The sequence below is a fragment of the Podarcis gaigeae genome, assembly GCF_964106915.1.
Source record: "Podarcis gaigeae genome assembly, chromosome: 6".
In the NCBI taxonomy this organism is placed as follows: Eukaryota; Metazoa; Chordata; class Lepidosauria; order Squamata; family Lacertidae; genus Podarcis; species Podarcis gaigeae.
In genome coordinates this window covers 48,300,443-48,327,986 of record NC_139682.1, presented here as the reverse complement: position 1 = coordinate 48,327,986, position 27,544 = coordinate 48,300,443, and the positions used below count along the sequence as shown (strand labels likewise).

Here is a 27,544-nt window from a genome sequence, read left to right as displayed (position 1 = left end):
CTACATTTGCACCTGCAGCCAAATCTTAACCCAAACAGCCTCACTCTAGGGAGGGAATCCTTCTCTAGAAAAGAAAGAAAGCATTCATAAGAGGAATATAAAGAATGCCACTAGACCTCAAATTAGCAGGAGACCAAAAGAAATGTCAACCCTCTTCTTCCACAGATGGGCAAGACATGTTCATACAACCACTCGGAACAGCAAGATAAAAGCAACACATTAATGGCCAATAAAGACATGATGGCACATTCAACAGAACAACAATATCATTCTTTATTGGCCTCTACAGCTTTAAAAATACAGAATAGTTTCCAACTATTCTATAGAAAGAGTACTACATTCGGGGGGGGGGGCAGCCTTTAGTCAATCCAATCAGCTCTACTCAAGGCAAAAAGAAGTCTTCTTGTCTAGCAGCAGCAAAGAAATTTTTATTCTTCATCTACTCTTTCTTGTTACACCATTTAGCCATCTTGTTATTAATAGGAGTCTTCATAAAGCGGCTGGATTTCATGTAGGCAGCAATCTTCTCTAGGGCCTGGAGGTGCAGAAAAAGAATGTTTTTAGGAAAGGATGTGGGTGAAAGAATCCACCTCAGTAAGACAAAGGTTGAAGAAGCCTTAGGAAAACTGACACTGCTCTCAACTGGAACTGGTTTTGCTCATGCCAAAATGGCAAGTCTGCATTTTTTTAAAAAAATGTTCGTTTGCTCAACTTTTCTATAATGGTAGGTGATAAATGAAGGCCACAGGTTGTATCCTATGCTAGTTCTAACTCAGAGACGACCCACTGAATTTAATAAGCCCAAGTCAGTCATGTGCACTAACTTCAGTGGGTCTAGTTTGGGTAGGAATAGCATTGGCTACCACACAATTCTTCATGGTTGGTTGGCTTACCTTAGTTGCCAGTTGTACTCACATTCAGCCACCATATGCAAAAATTACATGACAATGGCAGCATGGTCTTTAACAACATATTTTAAGTGTGTACACCCTGTGTGGTAATGTGTGTTTAATGTGCATTTAATGCTGAATGTAGGCATCTTTGGGGGACACTGTCATTTTGGACTTACGGTATAGCTGTCCAGGGCAGCTGTCTACTAGCTCCATTTGGTACACCAGCTGAGATCCTATCTGCCCATGGACTGTCTCGCCATAGTGGTGCATGCTCTGGTTATCTCCTGCTTGGACTACTGCAACACACTCTATGTGTGACCTGGAAACTACAACTGATCCAGAATGTGGCAGCTAGACTGGTGACTGGGAGCGGCCGCCAAGACCACATAACACCGGTCTTGAAAGATCTACATTGGCTCCCAGTACATTTCCGAGCACAATTCAAAGTGTTGGTGCTGACCTTTAGAGCCCTAAATGGCCTCGTTCCAGTATACCTGAAGGAGCATCTCCACCCCCATCATTCTGGACACTGAGGTTCAGCACCAGTGAAGGGGTTCCTTCACTGTGAGAAGCCAAGTTACAGAAAACCAGGCAGAGGGCCTTCTTGGTAGTGGCACCCACCATGTGGATCTACATTGGCTCCCAGTACGTTTCCGAGCACAATTCAAAGTGTTGGTGCTGACCTTTAAAGCCCCAAACAGCGTCGTTTCAGTATACCTGAAGGAGCCCACTCCTTCAGGTATCATCATTCATCCTGGACACAGAGATCCAGCTCTGATGGCCTTCTGGCGGTTACCTCCCTATGAGCAGCAGAGTTACTGGGAACCAGGCATAGGGCCATTTCGGTAGTGGCACTCTCCCAGTGGAACACCCTCCCTTCAGATGTCAAGGAAATAAACAGCTATCTGACTTTTCAAAGGCATCAGAAGGTAGCCTTGTTTAGGAAAGTTTTTAATGTTTTAGTATGTTCTGATATGTGCTGTGAGCCACCCAGAGGGGCTGGGAAAACCCAGCCAGATGCGCTGGGTATAATTAATACAGTGGTACCTCGAGTTAAGTACTTAATTCGTTCCGGAATTAAGGTCTGTACTTAACCTGAAACTGTTCTTAACCTGAAGCACCACTTTAGTTAATGGGGCCTCCTGCTGCTACCGCGCCGCCGGAGCCTGATTTCTGTTCTTATCCTGAAGCAAAGTTCTTAACCTGAAGCACTATTTCTGGCTTAGGGGAGTGTGTAACCTGAAGCGTATGTAACCCGAGATACCACTGTAATTAATAATAATATTTACATACAATATAATCCCCATGTTGTCCCTGTCCTACATTGTTTGACAACTTAATGCACATTCTGCTGGGATGGTTATAACCAGCTTTGTGCCGAGAATGCACTTCTCAAGCACATTCTACTTGTGTACATGTGTACACAGAGAGCTCTTTCTCAGGTCATCTCCTGCTGGGGCTGGCCTACTGATACTGTAGGTGCATGCCATTCTCCTTCAACGTGTTTATCTCATCTCTAAAGGAGATTGGCAAAATAGGAAGCAGAATATATTTGTCTCTTCTAGTTGAGGGGAGGAGAATAGAGAAATACATTGCACAGTAGTTTGAAGACAGGTCCAACCGTGTGTACAGACAACACCGATAGCAGCTGCCCCTTGACACAATGCTATGGTGCAAAGGTGTGCACAACCGCAAACCGCTATGTACAAAAACACTGAGAAATGACCCCCTGTGCATTTCAAAAGCTACATGTGTAAAACAACAGCAGCCAAAGTGTTCACCTACTGAGCTCAACATGACCCAGCTGTGTTGCTGTGCCAGTGCTGAGGAACTCCACTCACAAACAATTTGACCAGGAAGCATCTGAATCTCTGAGCTAAGCCATCTGGTAGAAAATAAGACACTCCAGGAGGCTTCTGGAGCAATCCATCACTTCATGAAGGAAGGAGCTCCCACTATATGGGCAAAAACACAAACAAAACCTCCTTCTCTCTCATAGCCCACAAAGATGTCAGTCAAGACCCTTCAGCAGAGTCAATTAATTGCTAGCACCCACTGCCTTGCTACCAGTCACATCTAGGAACATATGAAATGATGGATGAATGGGAAATTGTCACCATCTCCCTCTGAAGCAAAGCACGTTTCAGAACCCTGGCCTTTATGTGCAAAAAAGGAAACAGACAAATGTTTCTTGCAAATTCCTGTTTGTGCCAACTTGGACAGTTGCTCTAGCCAGTTTGGAACTTTGTAGTCAATCAGTTTGTGGCTTCTTGCCAGAAGCTAATGAGCCAAGTCACAAGATGCGGCAAAGACCTGCAAGCAAGCACGTTTTGGGAAGACAGCACCAACCTCAAAACGGGAGACAAAATCCTGAAGATTCTTGAACTGATCAAGGCACTTGGGTTCAAACATGCGGTTTTGGTCGAGGACATCATACATGAGGAAGTCAACAAAGGTGATCTGGAAAGAGACTCAAAAGTGAGACACCAAAGGGAGCAAGCCTGCCTTCAGATGCCTCTAGGTGGACATGCACATACCTTGTCCCCAGCAAACCACTTTCTGTCCCCTAGGAACTTTGAGAACAGTTTCAGCTTTCCTGGCAGTTGCTCCAAGTACCCAGGTTTTAGTTTCTCCTGCAAAACAAGCAAAGGGGAAGGGGGAAGATTGGATCCGTGTTCTCAGGTAAAGTTCAGCATAACTCCCCTCCAGCCAACAACCTATGAATACCCTGTCTAGGAGGGCTAGATACTTACTTTAAAAAAAAAAAAAGAAAGGAAGGAAGCTCAGAGTCTGGGGCAGTACCAGCGAGAGCTTTTGCAAGCATTAGGGCATCTGCAGGCACAACCACGTCCTATAACACCCCACCAGCCCCACAATAGAACAGCAGCTGTGAACAACAGAGGCAGGGGAACTCACAAAATCAGGGTTGTACACGACCATCACAAGGCTCATGCGGAAATCCATCACCTGATTCTCTAGCATATCCACTCTGACAATCTCCTCTTCTGTTTCTCCACCTGGAGACAACACATGACAATGAGAAATCCCAGACAGACAGAAAGAAGCCAATCCCAATCAGCCAGCCAAGATCCCCCAAAGAACTCAATTCTACTCACAGAGCTTATGTTTGCGCGCAATGTACCGGAGAATGGCATTACTCTGCGTTAGCTTGGTCTTGCCATCAATTAGGTAAGGAAGCTGGAAAGTAAGCAAAGAATGATCAGCTTGATTAAAGACAAATCAGCTTGAAACTTTGTGCTTCCACCATTAATCACCCCCATTCACTCTACTCACACTCATTCCTCAACCATTGCTTCCCAACCCAAGGCCCCATAGAGGAGTACCACAAGGAAGAAAGGCACATTCCTCCACCAAATCTCCGGAACTTCTGGATAACCCAGGCACATTCCTCTTCCCACCTGTCATATGATAGAAAAAGACAGTGACCTACATTAGGGAAGTCCAGGCCCAGCTTCTCCTTCTCATTGAACCATTGGCTCTTGTCATAGTCGGGGGCTGGAAGAGAGAGAGAGCATTTTCACTTCCTGCACATAAAATTTGCTCAGTCACTCTCCTTCACACAGGCAAGGGAATCAAGGTTTAAGAAATGCCATGCACGCATGTGCGCACACACACACACCGTTGTGGTTGCAGGTTAAGGTTGCAATCCCAAGGAAGGTGCTCAGGACAAAGTCCAATGACAATTCAGCAAGATTTAATTCTGACTTAGCTTGGTGAGAGCATTCTGAGGGATATTTTTCTACAGAGGCTGATAGATCTGGGCCTTGCTGAGTTATAGCAAGCCCTGTTCAAGTCAAGGGCACAAGTTCAGGCAAGCATTCTGAATTGCTTTCCCACACTTTACTTGTCCATCTTGCTAGGATCCATTCAGAGGAGTCTCTCTGAAAGTTACATGGAGCAGTTCTCTGGCTTGGTTTTATATTTTCTTTCTAGATCCTAAGAAACTGTGGGGACATTCTGAAGATTTCAAGAAATTGCTTTGCAAAATGAAGATGCAGTTAAGAGGAAAACAGTAAGTTCTGAGCTATGTGGATTATAAGACAAAGCCTCCATTGTGCTCAAGGCTTTTCTGGACAACCAGGGTTTATAAGCACAATCAGTTCTTGCTGTTACACGTTTTCAAATGGAGACATCTGCCTCAAGATGGTGCTTCTGCTATAAGATCTCCATCTCCCAGCACTCAAATGTCTAGTATTTTACAGTTAGGAAAACTTCTCCCTCCTCCTCTTTGAACATTCCCAATTAACACAAGGAATGTGGCCTAAGTCATTCCAGGTTTTAACACTAATTTGAGCACTTTGAACTGGACCTGGAAACAAACTGGCTACTGCTGCTGGCTTAAAAAGGGGTTATATGAGTTCTAAATAGAACTCAAGTAAGTCAGTTACCCGGCTGGCACATTTTGAACCAGCTGTTAACTGTTAACTGTGCTACAACAGAGGGCAAACTCTAAACTTGGAGGCAGTGGCATCTGGCTACATCCTCAGCTTCTTTGTAGGAAATCAAGCAGATTCAAGAAGTGACTCTAGAAAGGGCCATTGCCTTTTTTCCCCATTGTCCACTTCCCACCAGCTGTGCAAAACCAAAATATCCCCCATCACCATCCACTAAGACAAGCAGGAAATGTGGACCAACTGAGTGGTGCATAGACTGCACTCTAGTGCATGAGCGCATCTTAATTCTGAAACAAACACAAAGAGGGCATGTACCCAAAAGATTTGGGGTACCGAAATCATTTCTAAATATGTCCTTGGTGGTTGCATACTCCCATACTGTGCAAAGCTACTGTTGGAATATTCATCCATCCTTAAATTAAGAGAAGCTTGCAGAGAAAAAGCCACTTAAGAGGTACTGTCCCTGCAGTTATGCTCTCCCTGTGCTCTCTGTCACTCTCTCATGTGCAAACACACACAAATGCAAGGGATTAAGCTAAAGACACCAGAGTGAGCTAGCAATATAGCACTCAAGATAAAACCTACTTTCACAATTACCCTGAAAAGCTCATTGTGACGGTTTGGTAACGGCAGCCTCTAATACACCTTTGCATTCATGGTATGCGCCTCCATTCTACACACCAAGGTGATTCAAATGTTGTGGCAATAAGTGGGAATTTGAATCATTTAGTTTTCTGTTGCTTATTAGGGCAAGTACAGACCACAGAAACCAAACTTACATATCCACACTTGGGTGTGGGAGAGCCAAGATTTAGTTAGATTAATTCTGCCCCTTTTTTACTCTTGAACAGAGTCACCACACACACAATTCTAGGAATATTCCTCCAAACAACATCTGGTAGCCATTTAGAAATATATGGTGGTGTGTAATGCGACATATATAAACATTATGTAACAATTACATAACAATAAGCAAACTGATATATTAAATATTATCTTTCCCTTCAACAGTTGCACGAGTGTTACAAGCCCTTCATCAACACACACACACAGAGCCTTCCAGCAACTTGACATACCTTCAGATTGTAGTACTTAAGTTTAACGTAGTTGCAAAAATGCAACTTTGGGCATTTCAAATAACTGGCTGACATAAGCACAAGCGAAACACTTTCCCTACCAACTCTTGTTCAGAATGCCCAAAGGCAAACTGCCTCTGCCCCACCAGGAAACTATTAATAAAGCAGCAACTTTTAAAAAGTGTTTAGTACTCTGATTAAGAGGAGCTTGGTATGTTCTAAGCTTAGCAATACGCACCTTCTCCACAGCTGTAAAACTTATCTTCAAAGGGGGTGTCTGTGTACGCTAGTAGCAAGCGGATGCTGTGGGCAAGCTGGAAAAAAGGAAAGAAGAATAAAAAGGTATCGCAGCAGCAGTCAGCATCTAAGATGGAGGACGAGAGGGCAGAGGGTGAAGAAAGAGCTGTGCGGGAAGTGGGGGGGGGGCTTTCCTCATCCCCTGGCCCCCCTGGAAAACTCAACAAACCTGTTACACCTGGAAATAGGAATGGGGAATGCAGCTGAAAGGGACACAACTGTGGGCACCCCAGCAAGTACCATCCGCCTTAGGCCTAACCATAAAAAGCAAGTCTAGAGGGAGACTTGAAGTCTTCTCCTGGTGAGGACCTCTTCTCCTGGTGAGGCATTTGGGGGTGAACTGAGAGTTTGACCCAGTGGTGTAGCGTGGGTTGTCAGCACCCGGGGCAAGGCAAGTAATTTGCGCCCCCTAACCCATGGATTTGCGCCCCTAACCCGTGGATTTGCGCCCCCTAACCCCCAGATGTTGTGCCCGGTGCGGCCAGCCCCCCCTGCACCCTCCACGCTACGCCACTGGTTTGACCCCGAGTGAGAACAGAGAGTCTGTGTCAGAAGGGAAATGAATGTAATTTGTACTAGTGGACCCCTAGATGCCTGTGGGCAAGCGGGATGTGAGCCCCTGGGCCTTCTCCACCCCCCACCCACCCGTGATTTTCTGCAACTGTTATTCAGCAGAATTCCTCCCTCGTGGCTAATCGCTATCGATGGCCCCCCCACTTTCCACGTGCACAGGGCTGTAGAGTCCTAACAGCACAACACGCAGGCATGGTAGGCGTGGACGAAGCAGAGCTCGGCAGGTGGGAACCACTCGTCCAACGAGCCTCCGCCGCGGGCGCCCCGTCGACCTCCGCTCGCGCGAAAAACGAGGCGAGGCGAAGGCCCGTGGGAGGGGGGTGCACCTCACACCGTCTCGCAGGACCTGCCGGCCTTTTGCAGGGGGCAGCAGACACGTGGAGCAGCCAGACAAAAGGCCTCCGCCGAGCTCCGTCCGCCTTTCCCCGGGAGATCAGCTGGGGGCCTCCAGGGCAGCCCCTCGACGGCAGCGCAGCTTCCCAAGGCCCGGGGACTGGTGGGGGCGGGACGGTGGCTCGAGCTCCTCTGGGGAACTTCTCCCTCCTCGCCTTAGAAGCCACGGGACCAAAAGCGCACCCAAAGGCCCCCCGAGGTTGAGAGGGCGTAAGCAGCGGCTGGTCCGGCGCCCCTGGACGGCGCCGACTTACGCAGGGGCGACCCATGGGCGCGACTCCCCCCCCCCCCCCGCGGGAGCAAGGAGGGCCTGGGAAGGCTCTGCAGAGCAGACTCAGCAGGCGGAGGGGGGAGACCTCTTCCTCGCTTTCTGCACAAGGAACTCACCCCTCGGATGTCCCAGTAGCCCAAAATCATCGTCATGTTGCCTGTCGAGTTCTCTTTCTCTCAGCCTCACTGCCAGCAGCCACCTTGGAGGAGGGACTCGAGAAGCAGCCGCCGAGGCGCGTCGAGTTCAGCTCTTTAAAGGGCCAGAGCCGATTAATCTTATTTTTAATTAGGTGGGCGGGGCGTGGAAGCAACGTTTGGGGAACGGCTTTTTATTACAGAGTTTATGAAAACTTCAAATACACATAATCCTAAAACTGGCTTGGTTGCACATTAAACCTGCCCCGGAGAACAGCACTTTCCCATTGGGGTCAGTCCCAATTAGCACCGAAAAAGGACGGGGGTGCGAAAGTGTTTTGCTTTCTTCTAACCCGATGTTATTGTGGCGTCGTGTTTTTTACGCCCTACACTACCTTCTTATACTTTTCATGTTAAGTTTTGTGAAACTTTATTTAATAAAGTTGCAATGTGATCTTTCTGTTGCGAGGAAAGGGCATTTAAAAACAAAACAAAACACGGTCAAGTGAGAAGCATTCGTGAAACTTTTGGAAATTTCTTAACCACTCAACCCTGTCCATGTCTGCTGAGAAGTAAATCCCACCGAGTTCAATCCCCAGTAACAACTTCGACTGCAGCCTAATGCCCACTTACTTATTACTTAATTGGGCATAAGACTACAGTCCAAGTTGATACAGGCATCTCCTGGGAGAGAGAAGCTGGAGAGCAGCCAGGTGCTGCAGGCCAGAGTCAGGTTTTGAAGAGAGGACTTTGAACAAACTTACAAGTTTGAAAAAGTGCCTCAGGCAATTAACCCCTTAAGCGGCTTTTTTCTCTGCAATACAGTATTAGACAGAGGGCCTTCTCGGTAGTGGCGCCCACCTTGTGGAACGCCCTTTCATCAGATGTCAAAGAAATAAGCAACAATCTGACTTTTAGAAGACATCTGAAAGCAGCCCTGTTTAGGGAAGTTTTTAATGTTTGATCTTTTATCGTGTTTTTAATATTCCGTTGGGAGCTGCCCAGAGTGGCTGGGGAAACCCCGCCAGATGTGCAGGGTATAAATTATTTGATTATTAATTGAAAGCTACTGTCTATTCCAACAATTCACACATACACACAAACTGCAGTGTCTCATCTCTTCTACCACACACCTTTATTGAAAAGTTAATTGTTGAAAGATTACGGAAAGAACTAAAAAAAACAACCTACTTAGGCAGGCCTTTTTATTATTATTATTTTTAAAATAAATTTTATTAGTATTTTCCACACAACAACAACAACATGAAAGATATCAAAAAATAACAATACACAACACACAAAAATCAACATTCGAAAACTAAAAAACAACAACAACAAAGCAAAATCCCACAGCACCTCCTTTATCTCTCATTTTGTCTTCCTGTTTTCCTGTTTTCTTTATCATCTCTATCCTAACATCTAGATATAAATCCTTCTTTCATATCCTTTCACTTCACAAGGTTACTCCAGACTCAGCCAGATTTCTGCCCTCGAGCCTTGACTTTTGAGGTACTCATTTAGGCACTCCTTTTTTTTTTTTTACTTCACTTTTTGGTTTTTGTCTTATTATGCCTGTCAATTTGGCTAATTCTAAGTATTCTGAGATACTTAGGCATGCTTTTATGGATCATGTAGAAAGGCCTTAATTGGGAGGAAAGGCAGGCTAGCACTTCCCAGTCATACAAACGAAACCTGTGGCTTTATACCACCATGTGTCCTGCCAGTGTATCTGGCTGACAGGCATTGGCACAAGGGCATCAGTTGCAGTGGGCAATGTTGCAAGGGGCGACAATTCCTCCTCCTCCTCCCCCCTCTCCCACAGTCAGGTTGTTTTGTGCCCTGTGAGCTCTTGGAATAAGAAGCCAGGACAATTGTTTCAGTATCCTTTTCTTTTTTTATCACAATGACAACATTAATTAAGAGTCACAATGACAACATTAACACAACATAACATACATGTTTAAAGGCACAAAGGGATAGTGAATCATTCAGAGGCCATCCCTGATGCCAACACTCATCTATAGAAGCTTTACTGTCCACATTCTCCTCTTCTATTTTTTATCGCCCCACTTGGCATTTTTCAAGAAGATGGGAGTCTTCAGGTAACGGCCAGATTTCATGTAGGCAGAAATCTTCTCCAAAGCCTGCAAGAGAGAGTCATTAAACAGCAACAGCATCACACATAGCAAGAGTCTAAACCCAACTCTGGAGGAAACCTGAAAACAGTTGTCTAGGACCCAAATTGCTTTCCATTCATGACATGCTTGCACTCTTCTTGTGTGTTTTTGCCTGGCTATAATGTGTCCCTGAACTCTGAGAATGCCTCTCATTTCCTTAGATGGAGGATAGAGTTGAGTGTCAGAGCACATGTAGAAATGAGCCTATGGTAAGAAAATAAAATTTACAGCAATTGCTCAGCTGCTTTTGCCTCACCACTGACAGTGGCCTCCAGAGGCTTTTGCAGAACAGAATGTGGGCCTTGGCTGAAAAAGGATCCCTACGCCTGGTATACAGCAACAGCAGATAGCTTGAAAAACATGACAGAGTTTCTGTGTGGATTCTGTCACACAGCCCAGCAAATACATTCTCATTATCTGGAGAAGCAGATTTTTGTTGTTGTGCAATTTTGCCAGTCTCTCATAGCATGTATGGGATCTACACAGCTTGTGTGTGTAGGTGTGTGAAGGGGGTGAGGTAGGGGAAAACCCTGCAGAAACACACCCACCCCTAGTGTTAGAATGCACAACTCCTATGTGATGGCATATATAGGAGGAGGCTGACATTTAGTCCTACCCTGTGGACTGGTTGGGAATAAGGATGTATAAAGAAAGGAACAGATTAAGGGAAACTGCCAAAATTCAGTTGGTTGGTGGATCACATTTCTTTTGCTATGGATAAAAGAACAATTCCTACTGGAGATCCATGCATACAACACAGTAAATCTCACCTCAAAGCGGTCAAGGAAATCCTTCAGATTTGGGAACTCATCAAAGTACTTTGGCTCAAACATCCAGAGCCGTTCCAATACATCATATGCAAGGAAATCTACATAGGTGATCTAGGAAATCAAAAGAGGAAGACATTTTAAATGGATCCATAAAACTAGAGAGACATCTTTGTTTCTATGGAATTAGACATAGCCCTTGTACCTTCTTTCCTGTAAACCACTTCCTGTCCCCCAAAAACTGGGAGAGCTGCTTCAGTTCCCCGGCTAACTGCTCCAGGTACTCAGGCTTCACTTTTTCCTGCAACCAGAAGTTCTTGAATTATTACATACACAGATTCATTTCCAGTTCAACTCTTGTGAAACCTTGAACTACTGACTCCCCAGTTATAGGGCTCTCTTTCTCTCTCTAACTCTAAAGATCTTTTGTTCCTCTGCTAGCCCTCGAAGAGCAGAAAGAAAGTATTTGTTAAGACTTACATAAGTGCTATTTTTTGACCCACTCACTCCATATTGATCCCCAAATCATTCTCGTCATTGGCTGGATTGCCAACTTGGAAGGAGGATTCAAACCACCAGACTCACAAAATCTGGACTGTAGCAAAGTCTTGCAAAGGTCATTCTGACATCCATGAGCTGGTTTTCAAGCATATCCATCCTGATGATTTCTTCTTCACTCTCACCCCCTGTAGAAACACAACATACACAGAAGGTAAGAGCACACCTCTAACCAACTATTTGACAAGAATATTATCAATCAGTTAACTGGTTAATTTTAAGCTGGCATCCAAAGAAACACTAGTGCCAAAAAGACTCACATATCTTGTGCTTGCGTGCAATGTATCTTATGATGGCGTTGCTTTGTGTGATCTTCATCTCACCATCGATTAGGTAAGGGAGCTAAGGAAAGGATAGGAAAGGTTAATGGTGCCAGTGCAGAAGACCCAGAACATTTCATCGCCCCATCATCCTTGCTGGACAACTTCCCATTTACATAGGATGAACAATGCCAGCAGAAAGGATGTCTAATCTGAAATGGCTTCAGGAGAAAACACACTGTTAGGTGTTAGTTTTTGCATCACAGCTCTAGTATAATTATTTAGGGCTACTCAAGGATTGACGTGGCAATTTGCCACCACCAGTTGGGTAACACTGCACTTGAGAGTTGTGTGTGAGAGTTTAGTTGCAGAATTTACAGGGCCTGGCTTCTCCCCCCAGGCACACTTGAAAGGCCCTCTGGCCTCTGGCTTCCTTTGCTCCAGCAAGAAGCCAGGAATGCACTGCAGATCTCAACCTCCAGCCAATCCACTGCTTTAGATTCTGCTCACAAACCGTCATCATTTTCCACTGAGATGTGACCTGTACTTGAAGCAGCAGTGCAGCAGAGCCAGATGAGAAAGAGCCCAGGACTCTGGCCTGATAGCTCTCACTCATTTCAAAAGGGAGCAGCAGCAGAATGACCCCACCATCCCCATCAATGCACAATGACATGTTGCTCGTTGTTTCCACAGTTGCTACATACATTTGGGAAGTCCAAGCCCAGCGTCTCCTTCACATTAGTCCACTGACTTTTGTCAAAATCAGGAGCTGTAAATACAGGTATGAAAAGTAAGTCCATGGTAAGTCTGTTTTCACTTCTATACCAGTCAGGCTTATTTTCCCCTTCATTTCCAGCTTCTCTTATGTTTTTGGCTCCATTCCTAAGGGGGTTATCAGGCATGAATCCTAGCAATCTCATACTGGGAGCCATTGTCCAACACAACCAGAGTGCCAGATTGGGGAAGGTCATTCTAGCTGCAGAAACATATTGGCCACTGTCCAAAGTACAACCCATACTTTTAAAGAGGCAGTTGCCTCTAGAAGTAGACACAACAAGAGATTGTTTGTTCCACTTCAGCTCCCAGCACTAAACATTTTACATGGCTTACATAAAGCACACACACAAACCTTAAAATCATTGAGGTCCACCAAGACATTTGGCATGTATGAAAGCCAGAAGGCATACTCAGAAACACTAAGCCATTGTTAAGTGATCTTCAGTGTGCATTGTTACATGAGAACGTAACCACCTTTTTGGCCAGATGAAGGTCTGACCAGATTGAGCAGGAGGCTTACACTAAGTGGCCAGCAGAATTTGCAGGCTGATGTCTAACCTTTGGTCCACCACTGAGGATCAGAGGCAGCAGCTGGGCTGGGATTTAATCCTACTCTTTCTTGAAAGTCACATAAAAAGCACAAGTTACCGTACTTCTTTAAAAAAGCTCCATCTATTTCCAAATGTTCTTGGATATATTTTTTCCTCTGCTTTCCACAATTCCCACAGCTAGATAATTCAAAGACACTAAGCAAAAAACCAAAGCAACTGACAATAATGCTAACTGCTGAAGGGATTCATTGTTGGTCAAGAGATAAGCACATGGTTTCTGTACTATGAGCAAGGTCAGTGATAAGTAGCAAAGGTTCAAAGAGGTTGGCATCCTATGTGACACTAGGTGTTGGGCAGGTAAGTATGTGGCTGTAAAGAAACAATTGGGACTTTGAAGTGTGCTCCTAAGTGTGGTTCCTTAGCGAGGAAGGCTTTCTGTAAGCCCCAATCAGCTGATTGGCACTGACACCAAGCCCTGTTGAGATTGGCTACCCTGTGTGGGCAAAGGAAAAGTCTTCACCTGCCAGCATGGGGTCATCAGATTATTGTGGAAGTGGCCTTTGAGAGAATGTCTGAACCTGACCCACAGGCTGGATTCAGCTCCCCACCCCTAAAGCACATACAGTGGAACCTCTAGTTAAGTACCACACTGGGCACGTAAGTTTCGGGTTACGAACCCGGCAAACCCAGAAGTGTATACTTCCAAATTTTGCTGCGTGCACAGAAGCGGCGCCTCTGCCTATGGACTTTTTGGGTTGCAGACGGACCCCCGGAACGAATTTAATTTGTATTCGGAGGGTCCACTCTATTTAGGTGTCAGGTTAGCCCTTCTCAAAACACTGGCAGTTTTACTAGTTGAGGTTTATCAGCAAGAACAGGCTTCCAGCAATCCTTCCCAAGGCCAGATATAAGCCAGACCTGCCCCCGCTTCCTGCTGGCCTTGCTTTGTTTTAATCGCTTGCTCCGCCTCCTACTTCTTGGAAATTCAGGTGCAGCCAATTCTCCTCTGGAGCTGAATCCAATTGCCTCCTGCCACCTGCGTCCTGCTCCTTCATCTCTGTGCTGCTGGGAAACCTTACAGGCAGCCTTCCAGAGAAGGCTTATCTCACTTTTGTTGTGTGAAAGAATCAAGTTTCTCATTTCCTCTGCCTCTTCCTCCCCCTCTGCAGATCCCCCTTTGCCGGCCATGTCTCTGACATCAAGCAATCAACAGGGGAAAGGAACATTTTAAGTAACAGCTCACCCTTTAAGACAAGCAATTCCCATGTTTAAAATACTTATACCTTAGAAGCAACAGTGAACATCTATGTCAATTAACAGCTACAAAGCTTAGACACATCTAATGTTTAATCAATGGGACTGCAAAACTGCCTTACAGGAAACCAAATGTCATTTTGCTTCCAGCAGTGACCAGCCAAATGGCTCTGGGAAGGTCACACGCAAGGCAGGAAGAAGGTAGCTATAGCTTCCTGCTTGTTTGTCCCTAGACTTTGATAATGCAGCTAGAAACGCCTCTGGAGTCAGCTCCTTACCATCTCCAAACGCATACTGCTTGTCCTCATATGGGGTCCCTGTGTATTCCAGAAGGAGTCGGATTGCACCAGCAAGCTGCAGGAAGAATAGTGGAAGAATAATCACCATTGGTAGAAAAGCCGGCAAACTACATCTGCTCCAGACTAGCAATGGCCCAAGGCAAAGGATATTGGCATCCTTCTGAAATTTCACAGATGAAGATAGCAGATGCTTGCAACTGAAGGTTCCTGTCCAATAGCACCCTGGCATTACTGAACCCCCTGTTTCATGTCAGTGGTTTTTGGTGACAGAAATGAGCCTACTGTCAAGGTTTGGGGGCTGGGTGTACTTTTTCAAGCATAGGAACAAGATCAAAAGCTTTCTTTTCTTGTTTTGATTAACTGCAGCTTGTCACCCAAGGTTTAAAAACTGTGGCCTTGTGTCGGTTATTTGTCTCCTGGCAAGGTCAGGATTTAGGTTTGATGAGGCCCTAAGCTACTGAAGGTAATGGGGCCCTTTATATGTCCACCTGTCCTTTGTCAACAACAAATTGTTGCTGTTTTTTGTGTTGAATATATGCTATATGGTAATTTATGAACCTAATAGGTATCTAAAGCCATTTGCACAGGTTGCCATGGAACCAGTCCATGCAGAATGTGTTGTTGTTTAGTCATTTAGTCGTGTCCGACTCTTTGTGACCCCATGGACCAGAGCACACCAGGAACTCCTGTCTTCCACTGCCTCTCGCAGTTCGGTCAAACTCATATTAGTAGCATGCAGAATGTAGGCATCCTATATACAGAAATGAGCAAACCAGTGATATTTTAGGGAGCAGGCTAGCAGGCGGAGCCCATTACCTACATCATATGAGACATCACAACATAAAACACTGTTGCTGTATGTAGGCTTTATTTTATTTGTTTTTTATCTTATATTTTGGAAATGTACATCCAGAGTTTGCCCCCTTTTAAAAATTTTGGGGGCCCCAAGAGAGTGGGGCCCTAAGCTATAGCTTGTTTAGCTTATATGTAAATCCGGCACTGAGTGAGGTGTAAGGCGAACAAAGGAGGGGGGCTCTGTGCTCTACAAATGGGTAGAGCCCCTCCGTCATCTCCCATATACAGTGGTATCTCGGGTTACGTACTTAATTCATTCCGGAGGTCCGTTCTTAACCTGAAACTGTTCTTAACCTGAAGCACCACTTTCGCTAATGGGGGCCTCCCGCTGCTGCTGCGCCGCCGGAGCACGATTTCTGTTCTCATCCTGAAGCAAAGTTCTTAACCTGAGGTTATATTTCTGGGTTAGCGGCGTCTGTAACCTGAAGCGTATGTAACCCGAGGTACCACTGTAGTTAGAATCAGACACCTGGAGCATCCCTGCGTACTCCGTCTGCCTTTCCCCAGCCGCTGCCCCGAGGGATCTGCTGGGGATCTCCAGCAAAGCGCCTCGACGGCAGCGCGCTTCCTCAGCGCGACCATCAGGGACCCGGGCTCCTTTCAGGAAAGGTCCCCGAGGGACTTCTTCCTCCTCGCCTTAGAAACCACTCTTCCTCGAGGGCACACAATGGCCCAGGTTTCTCCAGCCAGGGCTTAAACATCGGCTGGCTCTGGGCCCGCGGCCCCTGGACGGCGCCGATTTGCGAAAGGGGCACCCGCAGGCACGACTCCCCCGGTGGGAACAGCGAGCGCCTCGGAAGACTCTGCAAAGCGAGGCAGGAACCCCAGACTCAGCAGGCGGACGGGACGGGGCGGGGCGCCTTTTCGGCTCTCCCTCCCTTTCCGCGCAAGGAACTCACCCCTCGGATGTCCCAGTAGCCCAAAATCATCGTCATGCTGTCCGCTGTCCTCTCCTCTCCCGTCGAGCTCCCTTTCTCGCAGCCTCACTGCCAGCAGTCACCTCGGAGGAGGGAGGGAGGGAGCAGCAGCGGCGTCGAGCTCAGCCTTTTAAAGGGCCGGAGCCCTTTATTTAGTGTTATTTTTAATGAGGTGGCAGACATGGAAGCAATGTTTGGGGGATGGCTTTTATTACAGTTTATAAAACCTGCAAATATGCATAATCCTAAAAGTGGCTTTATTATTGCACATAAGCCCGCAAACTCATATTAAACCTGCTCCAGAGAACAGCTCTTCCCATTGCAGGTTCTCCACCCCCCAGTCAATAGAACAAATTTTGAAGAGTGCTGCAAAATTTGCTCTCAACTCAGACTGGGAAGAGTGTTTTGATTTGTAAACTCATGATATTGTACTGTGATATTTTTATGTCGTTCACCACCATGTCATATACCGTTGCTCGGTCCCAGCGCCTGCCAACCTAGCAGTTCGAAAGCACCCCTGGGTGCAAGTAGATAAATAGGGACCGCTTACTAGCGGGAAGGTAAATGGCATTTCCGTGTGCTGCGCTGGCTCGCCAGATGCAGCTTGTCACGCTGGCCACGTGATATATATATATATATATATATAATGAAAGTGTGGCCTGTAATTATTTATTTAATAAAGTTCCAATATGACATGTTGGGAGGCGGGGTGAAATAAATTTATCTATCTATCTATCTATCTATCTATCTATCTATCTATCTATTTATTTATTTATTTTAAAAAGGTCAAATGAGATCCTTGGGTGAGACTTTGGGAAGTTTCTTAACTGCTCAAACCTGTACATGTCTCATCAGAAGTAAACCCCAGAGAGTTAAAGGGGACTTTCTCAATAGCAAGTGGGCTCAAGACTACAGTCCAAGTTGGTACAGACAGCTCCCAGAAGGGTTCTGCTGGAGAGCAGCCAGATGCTACAGGCTGAAGCCAGTTATCAGAAGAGAGGGCTTTGGACAGAGTTCAGTCTTACTAGGTAAAGGTAAAGGGACCCCTGACCATTAGGTCCAGTCGTGGCCGACTCTGGGGTTGCGGCGCTCATCTCGCCGAGGGAGCCGGCATACAGCTTCCGGGTCATGTGGCCAGCATGACTAAGCCGCTTCTGGCGAACCAGAGCAGCGCACAGAAATGCCATTTACCTTCCTGCTGGAGCAGTACCTATTTATCTACTTGCACTTTGATGTGCTTTCCAACTGCTAGGTTGGCAGGAGCTGGGACCGAGCAATGAGAGCTCACCCCGTCGCAGGAATTCGAACCACCGACCTTCTGATTGGCAAGTCCTAGGCTCTGTGGTTTAACCCACAGAATTATTAAAAAGTGGCACAGGGAATTAACCCCTGTGGGGCTTTTTCTCCTCAATACAGTCATACCTTGGGTTGAATGTGCTTCAGGTTGAGTGCTTTCGGGTTGCGCTCCATGGCAACCCAGAAGTAACAGAGCGTGTTACTTCTGGATTTCGCCACTCGTGCATGCACAGACACTCAAAATGATGTCACACGCATGCGCGGAAGTGGCAAAATGCAGCACGCACAGACGCACCGTCGTGTCTTACGTTCTATTCAGGATGCGAACAGGGCTCCGGAACGGATCCCGTTCGCATCCCGAGGTACCACTGTACTGTATTAAAGGCTGTTGCCTATTCCAACAATGGTGTTTTGCCCCATGTCTTCTACTGCATATCTTTATTGAAAATTTGACTGGTGAAATGTTAAGGAAATTACTAATTTTAAAAAACCAACATACTACTGATTGCTCACTTAGAAAAGCCTTAAGTGGAAGGATTGGCATACTAGCACTTACAAATTGGGCAAACAGAACCTGCTGCATTAGACCACAATGCTTCCTGCCAGTGTATTTGGTTGGCAGGTGTTTATTGGCACAGTGCACTGGGCAATGTTGTAGAGGACAACCACCTTCTTCTTCTTCTTCTTCTTCTTCTTCTTCTTCTTCTTCTTCTTCTTCTTCTTCTTCTTCTCCTCCTCCTCCTCCTCCTCCTCCTCCTCCTCTTCTTCTCGCCCTCCCCCTCCCCTCCTCCTCCTCTCCCCCCCCACCCCCATTCAGGTTGTTTTGTGCCCTGTGAGCTCTTGGAATAAGCTCTTTTGATAAACTAGTAGCTACCAGCTTGGTTTGCTGGCAGCATTTTAAACCCAACTTTGAAGCATGGGAATTGAAAAGTGCATAACACAAATGGAGAATTTTTTTGTGGCTGCAGGGCAGAAACATCAAGAAGCCAGCACAATCTTTTCAGTATCCAATAGGTTTTATTAATGACAGTCTGCATTAAGGGTTACAGCATAACATACATGTTTAAAAGCATGAAGGGATGGTGATTCACTCAGGGGCCATCACTGATGCTAACACCCATCTGCAGAGGCTTTAAGGTTCACAGTCTCCTCTACACTTTTTCATAGCTCCACTTGGCGAGTCTCCAAAAGATGGGAGCCTTCATGAAGCGGCCAGATTTCATGTAGGCAGAAATTTTCTCCAAAGCCTGCAAGGGAATAGTCATTAAACAGCAACACATAGCAAGAGTCTAAACCTGACTCTCGAGAAAAACTGAAAATAGCTGTTTAGGATCCACAATGCTTCAGAAATGTTTTCACCTGGCTGAAATGTGTGCTTGAACTCTGATAATGCCTCTTGCTTGCCTGTAGGGGTGTACCTAGGGGTTGACCAGGCTGCCCCCACCCCCTGGCAACTAACACAGCCAACTAATTCTGGTTTTGTCCCCATGCTACTCCCTGCTTGAATTCCACAAAGGCAGCACTGAGACTAAGGCCACATGCACAATATACAATGTACATTTAAAGTGCTATGATACCCCTTTAAAGAGTCATGGAATTCCCCCCAAAGAATTCTGGGAGCTGTAGTCCCTTAAGTGTGGTGAGAGTTTCCAATCACAGAGCTGTATTACAGAGTTCACAGAGTTGCCTGGGAAGAAGGAATGATTGCCACACCACTCGGGGTTGTTGCTGTGGGAGACAAAGGGCAACTCGAGGAATTGCATTTCCTTTGCTATCAATGTAAGAACAATTCCTACTGCAGATTAGTGCATGCTGTTGGTGTTGTTTGGTCGTTTAGTTGTGTCTGACTCTTTGTGACCCCATGGACCAGAGCATGCCAGGCACTTTGCCGTGGTGAAGGGGTTTGAACAACTCAAAGTAGCTATGAGCTATGCCGTGCAGGGCCATACAAGATGGACAGGTCATAGTGGAGAGTTTTGACCAAACGTGATCCACCTGCAGCAGGAACCGGCAAGCCACTCCAGTATCCCTGCCAAGAAAACTCCATGGACAAAGACAACAGGCAGATCAGTGCATACATCACAGTAAATCTCACCTCAAAGCGGCTAAGGAAATCCTTCAGATTTGGGAACTGATCAAAGTACTTTGGCTCAAACATCCAGTGCTGATCCAATATGTCATATGCAAGAAAGTCTACATAGGTGATCTAGAAAATTACAAGTGGAATACACTGTAAATTGAGCCCTAGAACTAGAGAGACATCTTTGTTTCTATAGAATTATACATAGCACATGTACCTTCTTTCCTGCAAACCACTTCTTGTCCCCCAAAAACTGGGAGAGCAGCTTCAGTTTTCCAGGTATCTGCTCCAGATACTCGGGCTTCAGCTTCTCCTGCAACCAGAAGTTCTTGAATTATTAGGTACACAGATTGATTTCCAGCTCAACTCTTGTGAAACCTTGAACTGCTGACTCCCCAGTTATAGACTTCCTTTCTCTCTCATGCCTGCTTATTGGTTGTAACTTTACAGACTTTTGTTCCCCTCCCAGTCCCACAGAAGCAGAAAGAATTATTTGTTCAGCCTTACGTAAGTGCTCTCTTTTGACCCACTCACACACCATACTGATCCCCAAATGATTCTCAACATCTGCTAGATTCCTGATCATTTCCAATTTGGGAAGGGGGGATGCAAACCACAAGACTCACAAAATCTGGACTGTAGCAAACTTTGGCAAAGGCCATTCTCAGATCCATAATGTGGTTTTCAAGCATATCTATTCTGACCATTTCTTCTTCACTCTCACCACCTGTAGAAATGCAACATACACAGAAGGTAAGAGAGTACCCACTAACCAACTATTTGGCTAGAATATTATCAGTCACTTAATTAATTAATTGATTTTAAGCTGGCATCCAAAGAAACACGAGTGCCAAAAAGACTCACACATCTTGTGCTTGCGTGCAATGTATCTCATGATGGCGTTGCTTTGTGTGATCTTCGTCTCACCATCGATTAGATAAGGGAGCTAAGGAAAGGATAGGAAAGGTTAATGGTGCCAGTGCAGAAGACCCAGAACATTTCATCGCCCCATCATCCTTGCTGGACAACTTCCCATTTACTTAGGAGAAACAGCACCAACCGAAAGGCTTTCTAAGCTGAAATGGCTTCAAGAGAAGCCATTTCACACTGCTGGGTGATAGTTTTCATATCCTAGGTGTAGTATAATTACTTAGGGCTGTCCAAGGATGGATGTGGTAATTTTGCACAGGATATCCCAGTGGTAAAAAACCAAAATTAAAATCATAGGGGATGTCTTTTTCCTTTCTGGTCTAGCCTTTTCTTTTAACACTGTGCCTTCTTTCTTTTGACACTCAGCAGCTTCCAGTCTTTCTCAAGTCCCCCAAGTCCCACAGAATCTTTGAGGAAAGTCTTGCACATTAAATGTATGGCGTTTAAGGTGTATGTATGGCATTTAAGGTGTGTGCTTCTTGTTTCATTGAATGGAGACTAGAGACAGGGCTGGAATAAGGTCTTTAGAGGCCCTAAGCGCTTAAAAGATTTTGATGCCTCCATGTATATCTAATTCAAAATATAAAAATAATAAACCATAAAATAAAATTATATTTTTCAAAATAAAAGAAAACCAACAGTAAGATGGAAAATAATGTTTATTTTTTACACTTCCACTTTATTTATATCTGAAAAATTTTCTCCTACTTTTTCTAATTGCAAAGTCTTTGATCAGATCCTCATAACTAATCTTGCATAACACATCTGCTTCTATACTTGGTAGAGATAAGGCATCCAGCCTGTCTTCTTGCATAGTTGTTCTGCTGGGATTTTTGATAATCTTCAACTGAGAAAACGAACACTCAACTGAGCAATTTCTGACCACTAATGTTGAAAATCTGGCAATGGAAAATTTCTGTGGTGCCCTGCTTGATGCCCTAAGCACATGCTTATTTTGCTTAATGGTTAATCCTGCCCTGGACACAGAGATGGTTGAGAGAATATGTGCAGAAACTAGCCTAAGGCATAACGGTAAAATTTGCATTGCTCCACCCCGTTTTGCCTGTGGCCCTGCCCAGCACTGGCATGTGGCCCTTGGAAAGTTGCTCAGAACATAGCCCTCATAAACTAGAGAACTGTGCATGAGAATTTGGTTGCAGAATTTACAGGGCCTGGCTTCTCCCCCAGGCACACTTGAAAGGCCCTCTGGCCTCTGGCTTCCTTTGCTCCAGCAAGAAGCCAGGGATGCACTGCAGATCTCAACCTCCAGCCAATCCACTGCTTTAGATTCTGCTCACACACCATCATCATTTTCCACTGAGCTGCGACCCCTGATAGCTCTCACTCATTTCAAAAGGGAGCAGCAGGAGAATGACCCTACCATCCCCATCAATGCACAACAACATGTTGCTGGTTGTTTCCACAGTTGCTACATACATTTGGGAAGTCCAAGCCCAGCGTCTCCTTCGCATTAAGCCACTGACTTGCATCAAATTCAGGAGCTGTAAATACAGGTATGAAAAGTAAGTTTTCTCCTTCATAGCCAGATTCTCTTGTGTTTTTGGCTCCATTCCTAAGGGGGTTATCAGGCATGAATCCTAGTAATCTCATGCCGGGAGCCATAGTCCAAAACAGCCAGTGCCAGGTTGGGGAAGGTCATTCTAGCTGTAAAAACACAGGGCTGAATTGGCCACTGTCCAATATACAACCCATAATGCATACAACAGCAAGAGATAATCTGTTGCATTCCAAGTCGCATCACTAAAACATTTCATGTGGTCTGCATTAAACACACATACAACCCTTGAATCCTTGAGGTTCACCAGGAAGTTTTGCATGTTTAAAAGCCAGAAGGCATACTCAGAAACCCTTAAGGCTTCCTCAACCTCGGCTCTCCATATGTTTTTTGGCCTACAACTCCCATGATCCCTAACTAGCAGGACCAGTCATCAGGGATGGTGGGAATTGTCGTCTCAAAACATCTGGAGGGCCAAGGTTGAGGAAGCCTGCCATAAGTGATCTTGAGAGTGCATGGTTACTTGAGAACATAAAGGTCTTTCTGGCTCAGATCAAGGTCCTCGTAGCCCAGCTATCTTTGCAGGAATCCCAGCAAGGAGCACACTAAGTGGCCTCCAGAACTCGCAAGCTGCTGTCTACCTTCAGTCCACCCCTGAAGATCAGAGTCAGCAGCTGCACCAGGATTTAATCCTACTCTTTTGTGAAAGTCAAATAAAAGGTGCAAGTTACTATCTATCTATCTATCATCTATCTATCTATCTATCTATCTATCTATCTATCTATCTATCTATCTATCTATATCTATCTATCTATCTATCTATCTATCATCTATCATCTATCTATCATCTATCTATATATCCATCTATTTTTAAGTGTTCTTGGATGTTGTTTTCTCTGCTCTTTACCATTCCCACAGCTAGATAATTCAAAGACACTAAGCAAATAAAATAAAATAAAATAAAATAATAAAATAAAATAAGGCAACTGGCAATAATCCTAACTGCTGATGGGATTCACTATTGGCTGCAAAGGGACAGCTCCTTACCTTCTCCAGGTGCATATTGTTTGTCCTCAAATGCGGTCCCTGTGTATTCCAGAAGGAGTCGGATTGCATGGGCAAGCTGCAGAAAAGAAGAGACAAATATTTAGTGGCAGAATAATCACCAGTGGTGGGGAAAGCAGACAATTACATCTGCTCCAGACTAGCAATGGCCCAAGGCAAAGGATACTGACAAGTCCACTGATATTTCACGGATGAAGATAGCACATGCTAACAAGATTACTAATCAATAGCCTCCTCGCATTACTGAAAACCCTGTTGCATGTCAGTGGCTCTGATCAGACATTACATAAAACCATGGTTTATTGTGACAGGAAGGAGCCTACCATCTTGGCTTGGGTGCTCCCCACTCCTTTTCACGCACAGGCGCAAGCTCAAAAGCTTTCATTTCTCATTTTTTCCTTAATTTTAAATATTTCTTAGCCACCTTTCATCAAGAAGATCCCAGCATAGTGTATAAAAGTGTGAATAAATCTGTTCCTGCAACATATGAATAGAATACAAAACAAACAAACAAAACAAGAGAGAAAGGTAGAAGCAGAGAGCAAAGGCAGCTCCAACAAAAATATTGCCCCAAATGCCTGGGCATTACAGCGACTGCTCCAGGAAAAGAGAAAAATACAGCATATTTGAATGACAGGAGAAATGGGGGTCAAGTGGCGGGGGGGGGGAGCTCCTTATGGGAGGTACTTGCCTTCCCCCCCACTGCCACCCTGGCGCCACCTGCGCTGGGCGAAAAGGGAGAGCTGAATGTGGCACTGAAAAATATTGCCATGTCATTGCCATGCAGAAAGCATTCCACATTCAAGGCACTGTTACAGAAAAGGAACTCTGTTCCAGAAGGTCCTTGGGGTAGCTGGGATAGCTCAGTCGGGAGAGCATGAGCCTCTTAACTCATGGCGTAGCGTGGGTTGTCAGCACCCGGGGCAAGGCAAGTAATTTGTGCCCCCTAAACCGTGGATTTGCGCCCCCTAACGCTAACCCCCAGATGTTGTGCCCGGTGCGGCCGGCCCCCCCTGCACCCCCCACGCTACGCCACTGCCTCTTAATATCAAGGTTGGGGTTCGAGCCCCACGTTTGGCAAAAGATTCCTGTTTTGCAGGGGGTTGGACTAGATGACCCCTCGTGGTCCCCTCCAACTCTACAATTCCATCTTTCTAGGATGTTAAGTGCTTTTTCAGGAGCTCTCCGGACAGGGACAAGCTGGTACCTTGAACAAAGATCTGGGGCCAGGGAGCAGGATGGGGCTGGGATGTGCTTTTTTGCACCTGCACAGAGTGCAGGAAGGAAAGGAAAGGAAAAGAGACGTGGCCAGCCTGCCTCCTTAGGACTCCAGAGACGCGGGTCTGCCGGAGGGAGGCGGCTGAATTTTTGGCAAGATGGAACTGGCTCCTTCTCCTCCTGCACCACCATCACTGCTTTTCACTCTCGCTGATGACACCGTCACCCAACTGTTATCCAACCCTTTTTGGCACCGGATTGAAGAGGTAAGAGGGGAGGGAAGCGGCTCGGCGCCGGGATTGGCTGCTCAGCTTGCCCGTCGGGGCGTATCTCCAAGCTTCCCCGTGAAAATCAAGGGGGAAATCGCGGCCACAGGAAACGCGCTGACGATGCAATCCCGTCGCCCCCGCGCCAAAGCCGGAATTTCAGGGAACTCGAGGTCTGGCGCTGAGTCACGCCATCTCCGCGTGGGGCCTGATGCTGCCCACACGGGCTGGCAGCGACTCTCCGGACTTCCAGACCGGGTCTCCCCCACAGGTGTCTGGAGACGGCGGCGACTGATCTTCAGCGTGCTAAATAGATGCTGGAGCGCCGGACGTTTGATTGATTGATTGTATTTCTATGATGCTTTTCATCCAAATGAATCCCAAAGCAGCTTACATACAATAAATAACAATAACTCAGTGCCGGATTAATGTATAAGCAAAACAAGCTATAGCTTAGGGCCCCACTCTCTTGCCCCCCCCAAAAAACTGGATGTCCATTTCCAAAATATAAGATAAAAAACAAATAAAATAAAACCTACATACAGCAACAGTGTTTTGTGTTGTGTAAGCTCCTATTTTTTATGTGCAAATGGCTTTAGATACCTGTTAGGTCCATAAATTACCAAATAGCATATATTCAACACAAAAAACAGCGACAATTTGTTGTTGGCAAAGGACAGGTGGACATATAAAGGGCCCCATTACCTTCAGTAGCTTAGGGGCTCATCAGACCTAAATCCGGCCCTGATAGTAGAATATCCTTGTCTTTCCCCGAGTTGGGTGGCTTAGTAAGCGGGGAGAGGGTTGCAGCCTGAGCCTCTCGCCGGATTCCGGCAGCCCGTTTCCCTGTCTGTGATTTTTTAACTTCCAGGCAGAAGTTTTCTACCGCCGCTGCAGCTGAGTCTTCGGAAAGCTGCACCTGTTGCACGTCTGCCTGCGAGGCACTCATAGAATAGACGCCCACCCACCAGAAGCAGAGCGTGAGTTTTGGTACCAAGACCTGAGCTCTGCTGGCCAAAAGACATCCCCAGCCTGCCCCCCGCCAACCAAGGACCCCGACGTACCCCACGGATATCCCAGTAGCCCAGCGTCACTCCCATCTTCGTCCGGCGTCCCTGGCTGCTGTTGCTCGGCTCAGGCAGAAGCAGGAACCCCGCTTTCGTGGAAAGGCTGAGCGCCGCTTTCAAACTTGCCCGGCGAGTTTCCGGGGGGAATGTGGATGGGCGACTCCCATTGCGAGCTCCGTATTACTGAGGCGGGCTCCGCCCCCAATCGCGCTCGTTTCCAGAGGCTTGCCTCGCCTCCCGGCCTTGAAACCTTCCCTCCAACCTCGCCAGTCAGTTCTGTTGTCCTCGTAGGGGCGTGGGACTGCCAGCTCCTCCTCCAGCCCCAAACCCATTGAAAGCAAACGCTCCTCTTTGCATGATTCTCTAGCAGCTTTGCAGATGCTGAGGATAATTTGCACGGCACAGATCTCTTTGAAAGGAGACTTTTAGAAAGGTCAGAGACAGGGGTTGTGAAGATCTCCGAAAGAAACAGAGCAAACTAGGTGAATTGAGAGTGATGCACAGGAGAGGACAAAATATAACCCTATGTGATTTGGGAGTGTTAAACTGTATGACTGACCTTTCTAATCTCTGGGTCCAGCAAGTGATGAAATCTAATCTTCTAATACCTGTAATAGGCAGGCTGGCCTCCTGGACAGGTGTCAGAAGAGCAAAGGAAGGGGCTCTGTGGGAGACGGAAAATGGGTGGAGCCCCTCCCTCAACTCCTTTTTTTAAAAAAAGTTTCTATTTATACTTTTCAAGTTTATACTTTTCATTAGTTTCTTCCTTCTTGTTTTAATAAATTTCTGTGAGTTGTCCACCCTTCTTTCATATTCTTTTTCTTTACTGCTATAGCTTCCAGCACAGGGACACGGGTGGCGCTGTGGGTTAAACCACAGAGCCTAGGACTTGCTGATCAGAAGGTCGCGGTTCGAATCCATGCGACGGGGTGAGCTCCTGTTGCTTGGTCCCTGCTCCTGCCCACCTAGCAGTTCGAAAGCACATCAAAGTGCAAGCAGATAAATAGGTACCGCTCCGGCAGGAAGGTAAATGGCATTTCCGTGTGCGGCTCTGGTTCGCCAGAAGCGGTTTAGTCATGCTGGCCACATGATCCGGAAGCTGTACGCTGGCTCCCTCCTCCAATAAAGTGAGATGAGTGCCGCAACCCCAGAGTCGGTCACGACTGGACCTAATGGACCCTTTACCTTTATAGCTTCCAGCAGTGAGAGCCCAAATGGTGTTCTTACCTCTAATAAATTCTTGTATTTATCCCAGGCATAGGCAAACTCAGCCCTCCAGATGTTTTGGGATTACAACTCCCATCATCCCTGACCACTGGTCCTGTTAGCTAGGGATGGTGGGAGTTGTAGTCCCAAAACATCTGGAGGCTTGAATTTGCCTATGCCTAATTTATCCCATACTCCATCCCCTCCCTCAACTCTTGGATAGCTAGAAAGACAGAGGCAGATTTGAGAGGGCAGTGATGTGGCCCAGATGTCAAAGCAACAAGCTGAGAGAAGGCAGAGCAATACTTGATTTCTGTTTGTGAATCCATGGCTGTGGCTAGGGGATAAGCGAGACCCTCTTGGGGTGTTAATGCTGTGAACTCCTCCATCGTAGGTTCACCTACGTACAAGGTGAGTCCTTTAAAAGAGGCCC

The 27,544-nt window shown here is 46.2% G+C and overlaps 3 protein-coding genes and 2 long non-coding RNA genes across 6 annotated transcripts; 1 reads left to right on the top strand and 4 right to left on the bottom strand.

Annotated features, from left to right (window-relative positions):
• Positions 1-248: 248 nt before the first annotated feature.
• LOC310847427 (glutathione S-transferase Mu 1-like) lies at positions 249-8,197 on the bottom strand. Its single transcript, XM_083745247.1, has 8 exons — positions 8,035-8,197; positions 6,623-6,698; positions 4,345-4,409; positions 4,010-4,091; positions 3,810-3,910; positions 3,431-3,526; positions 3,243-3,353; positions 249-535 (listed from the first exon to the last, which is right to left on the bottom strand). The coding sequence occupies exons 1-8, from the start codon at positions 8,068-8,070 to the stop codon at positions 440-442; spliced, it is 663 nt and encodes a 220-aa protein (XP_083601373.1). The 5' UTR covers positions 8,071-8,197; the 3' UTR covers positions 249-439.
• LOC310847445 lies at positions 693-1,202 on the bottom strand. The gene is made up of 2 exons (XR_014565809.1): positions 947-1,202; positions 693-893 (listed from the first exon to the last, which is right to left on the bottom strand). It is a non-coding gene; the product is annotated as an uncharacterized lncRNA (long non-coding RNA).
• LOC310847437 lies at positions 6,695-9,387 on the top strand. The gene is made up of 2 exons (XR_014565799.1): positions 6,695-7,040; positions 7,211-9,387. It is a non-coding gene; the product is annotated as an uncharacterized lncRNA (long non-coding RNA).
• On the bottom strand, positions 9,255-16,605 carry LOC310847428 (glutathione S-transferase Mu 1-like). The gene is made up of 8 exons (XM_083745248.1): positions 16,450-16,605; positions 14,675-14,750; positions 12,519-12,583; positions 11,815-11,896; positions 11,582-11,682; positions 11,202-11,297; positions 11,000-11,110; positions 9,255-10,196 (listed from the first exon to the last, which is right to left on the bottom strand). The coding sequence occupies exons 1-8, from the start codon at positions 16,483-16,485 to the stop codon at positions 10,104-10,106; spliced, it is 660 nt and encodes a 219-aa protein (XP_083601374.1). The 5' UTR covers positions 16,486-16,605; the 3' UTR covers positions 9,255-10,103.
• Positions 16,606-18,760: 2,155 nt separating this feature from the next.
• On the bottom strand, positions 18,761-26,185 carry LOC310847423 (glutathione S-transferase Mu 1-like). 2 transcript variants are annotated; one of them, XM_083745242.1, is made up of 8 exons: positions 25,903-26,185; positions 23,337-23,412; positions 22,211-22,275; positions 20,708-20,789; positions 20,470-20,570; positions 20,061-20,156; positions 19,859-19,969; positions 18,761-19,010 (listed from the first exon to the last, which is right to left on the bottom strand). In XM_083745242.1, the coding sequence occupies exons 1-8, from the start codon at positions 25,936-25,938 to the stop codon at positions 18,915-18,917; spliced, it is 663 nt and encodes a 220-aa protein (XP_083601368.1). In that variant the 5' UTR covers positions 25,939-26,185; the 3' UTR covers positions 18,761-18,914. The 2 variants fall into 2 exon arrangements, with proteins under 2 accessions (XP_083601368.1, XP_083601367.1); XM_083745241.1 differs by lacking the exon at positions 18,761-19,010 and adding an exon at positions 19,059-19,558 and having other exon boundaries at positions 19,824-19,969; positions 25,903-26,158.
• Positions 26,186-27,544: the final 1,359 nt, after the last annotated feature.

What these genes read in the sequence shown, in the direction of transcription:
- LOC310847427 (XM_083745247.1), bottom strand. Translation starts at nt 8,070, where the DNA reads ATGACGATGATTTTGGGCTACTGGGACATCCGAGGG. An exon ending in TGGGCCTGGACTTCCCTAAT is followed by an intron (nt 4,092 to 4,344) that starts GTAGGTCACTGT and finishes CTTACTTTCCAG; the next exon opens with CTTCCTTACCTAATTGATGG. An exon ending in TGCGCGCAAACATAAGCTCT is followed by an intron (nt 3,911 to 4,009) that starts GTGAGTAGAATT and finishes TGTTGTCTCCAG; the next exon opens with GTGGAGAAACAGAAGAGGAG.
- LOC310847428 (XM_083745248.1), bottom strand. Translation starts at nt 16,485, where the DNA reads ATGACGATGATTTTGGGCTACTGGGACATCCGAGGG. An exon ending in TGGGCTTGGACTTCCCAAAT is followed by an intron (nt 11,897 to 12,518) that starts GTATGTAGCAAC and finishes TCCTTTCCTTAG; the next exon opens with CTCCCTTACCTAATCGATGG. An exon ending in TTTGCTACAGTCCAGATTTT is followed by an intron (nt 11,298 to 11,581) that starts GTGAGTCTGGTG and finishes TTCTGGTTGCAG; the next exon opens with GAAAAAGTGAAGCCTGAGTA.
- LOC310847423 (XM_083745241.1), bottom strand. Translation starts at nt 25,938, where the DNA reads ATGGGAGTGACGCTGGGCTACTGGGATATCCGTGGG. An exon ending in TGGGCTTGGACTTCCCAAAT is followed by an intron (nt 20,790 to 22,210) that starts GTATGTAGCAAC and finishes TCCTTTCCTTAG; the next exon opens with CTCCCTTATCTAATCGATGG. An exon ending in AGTGGTTTGCAGGAAAGAAG is followed by an intron (nt 19,970 to 20,060) that starts GTACATGTGCTA and finishes GTAATTTTCTAG; the next exon opens with ATCACCTATGTAGACTTTCT.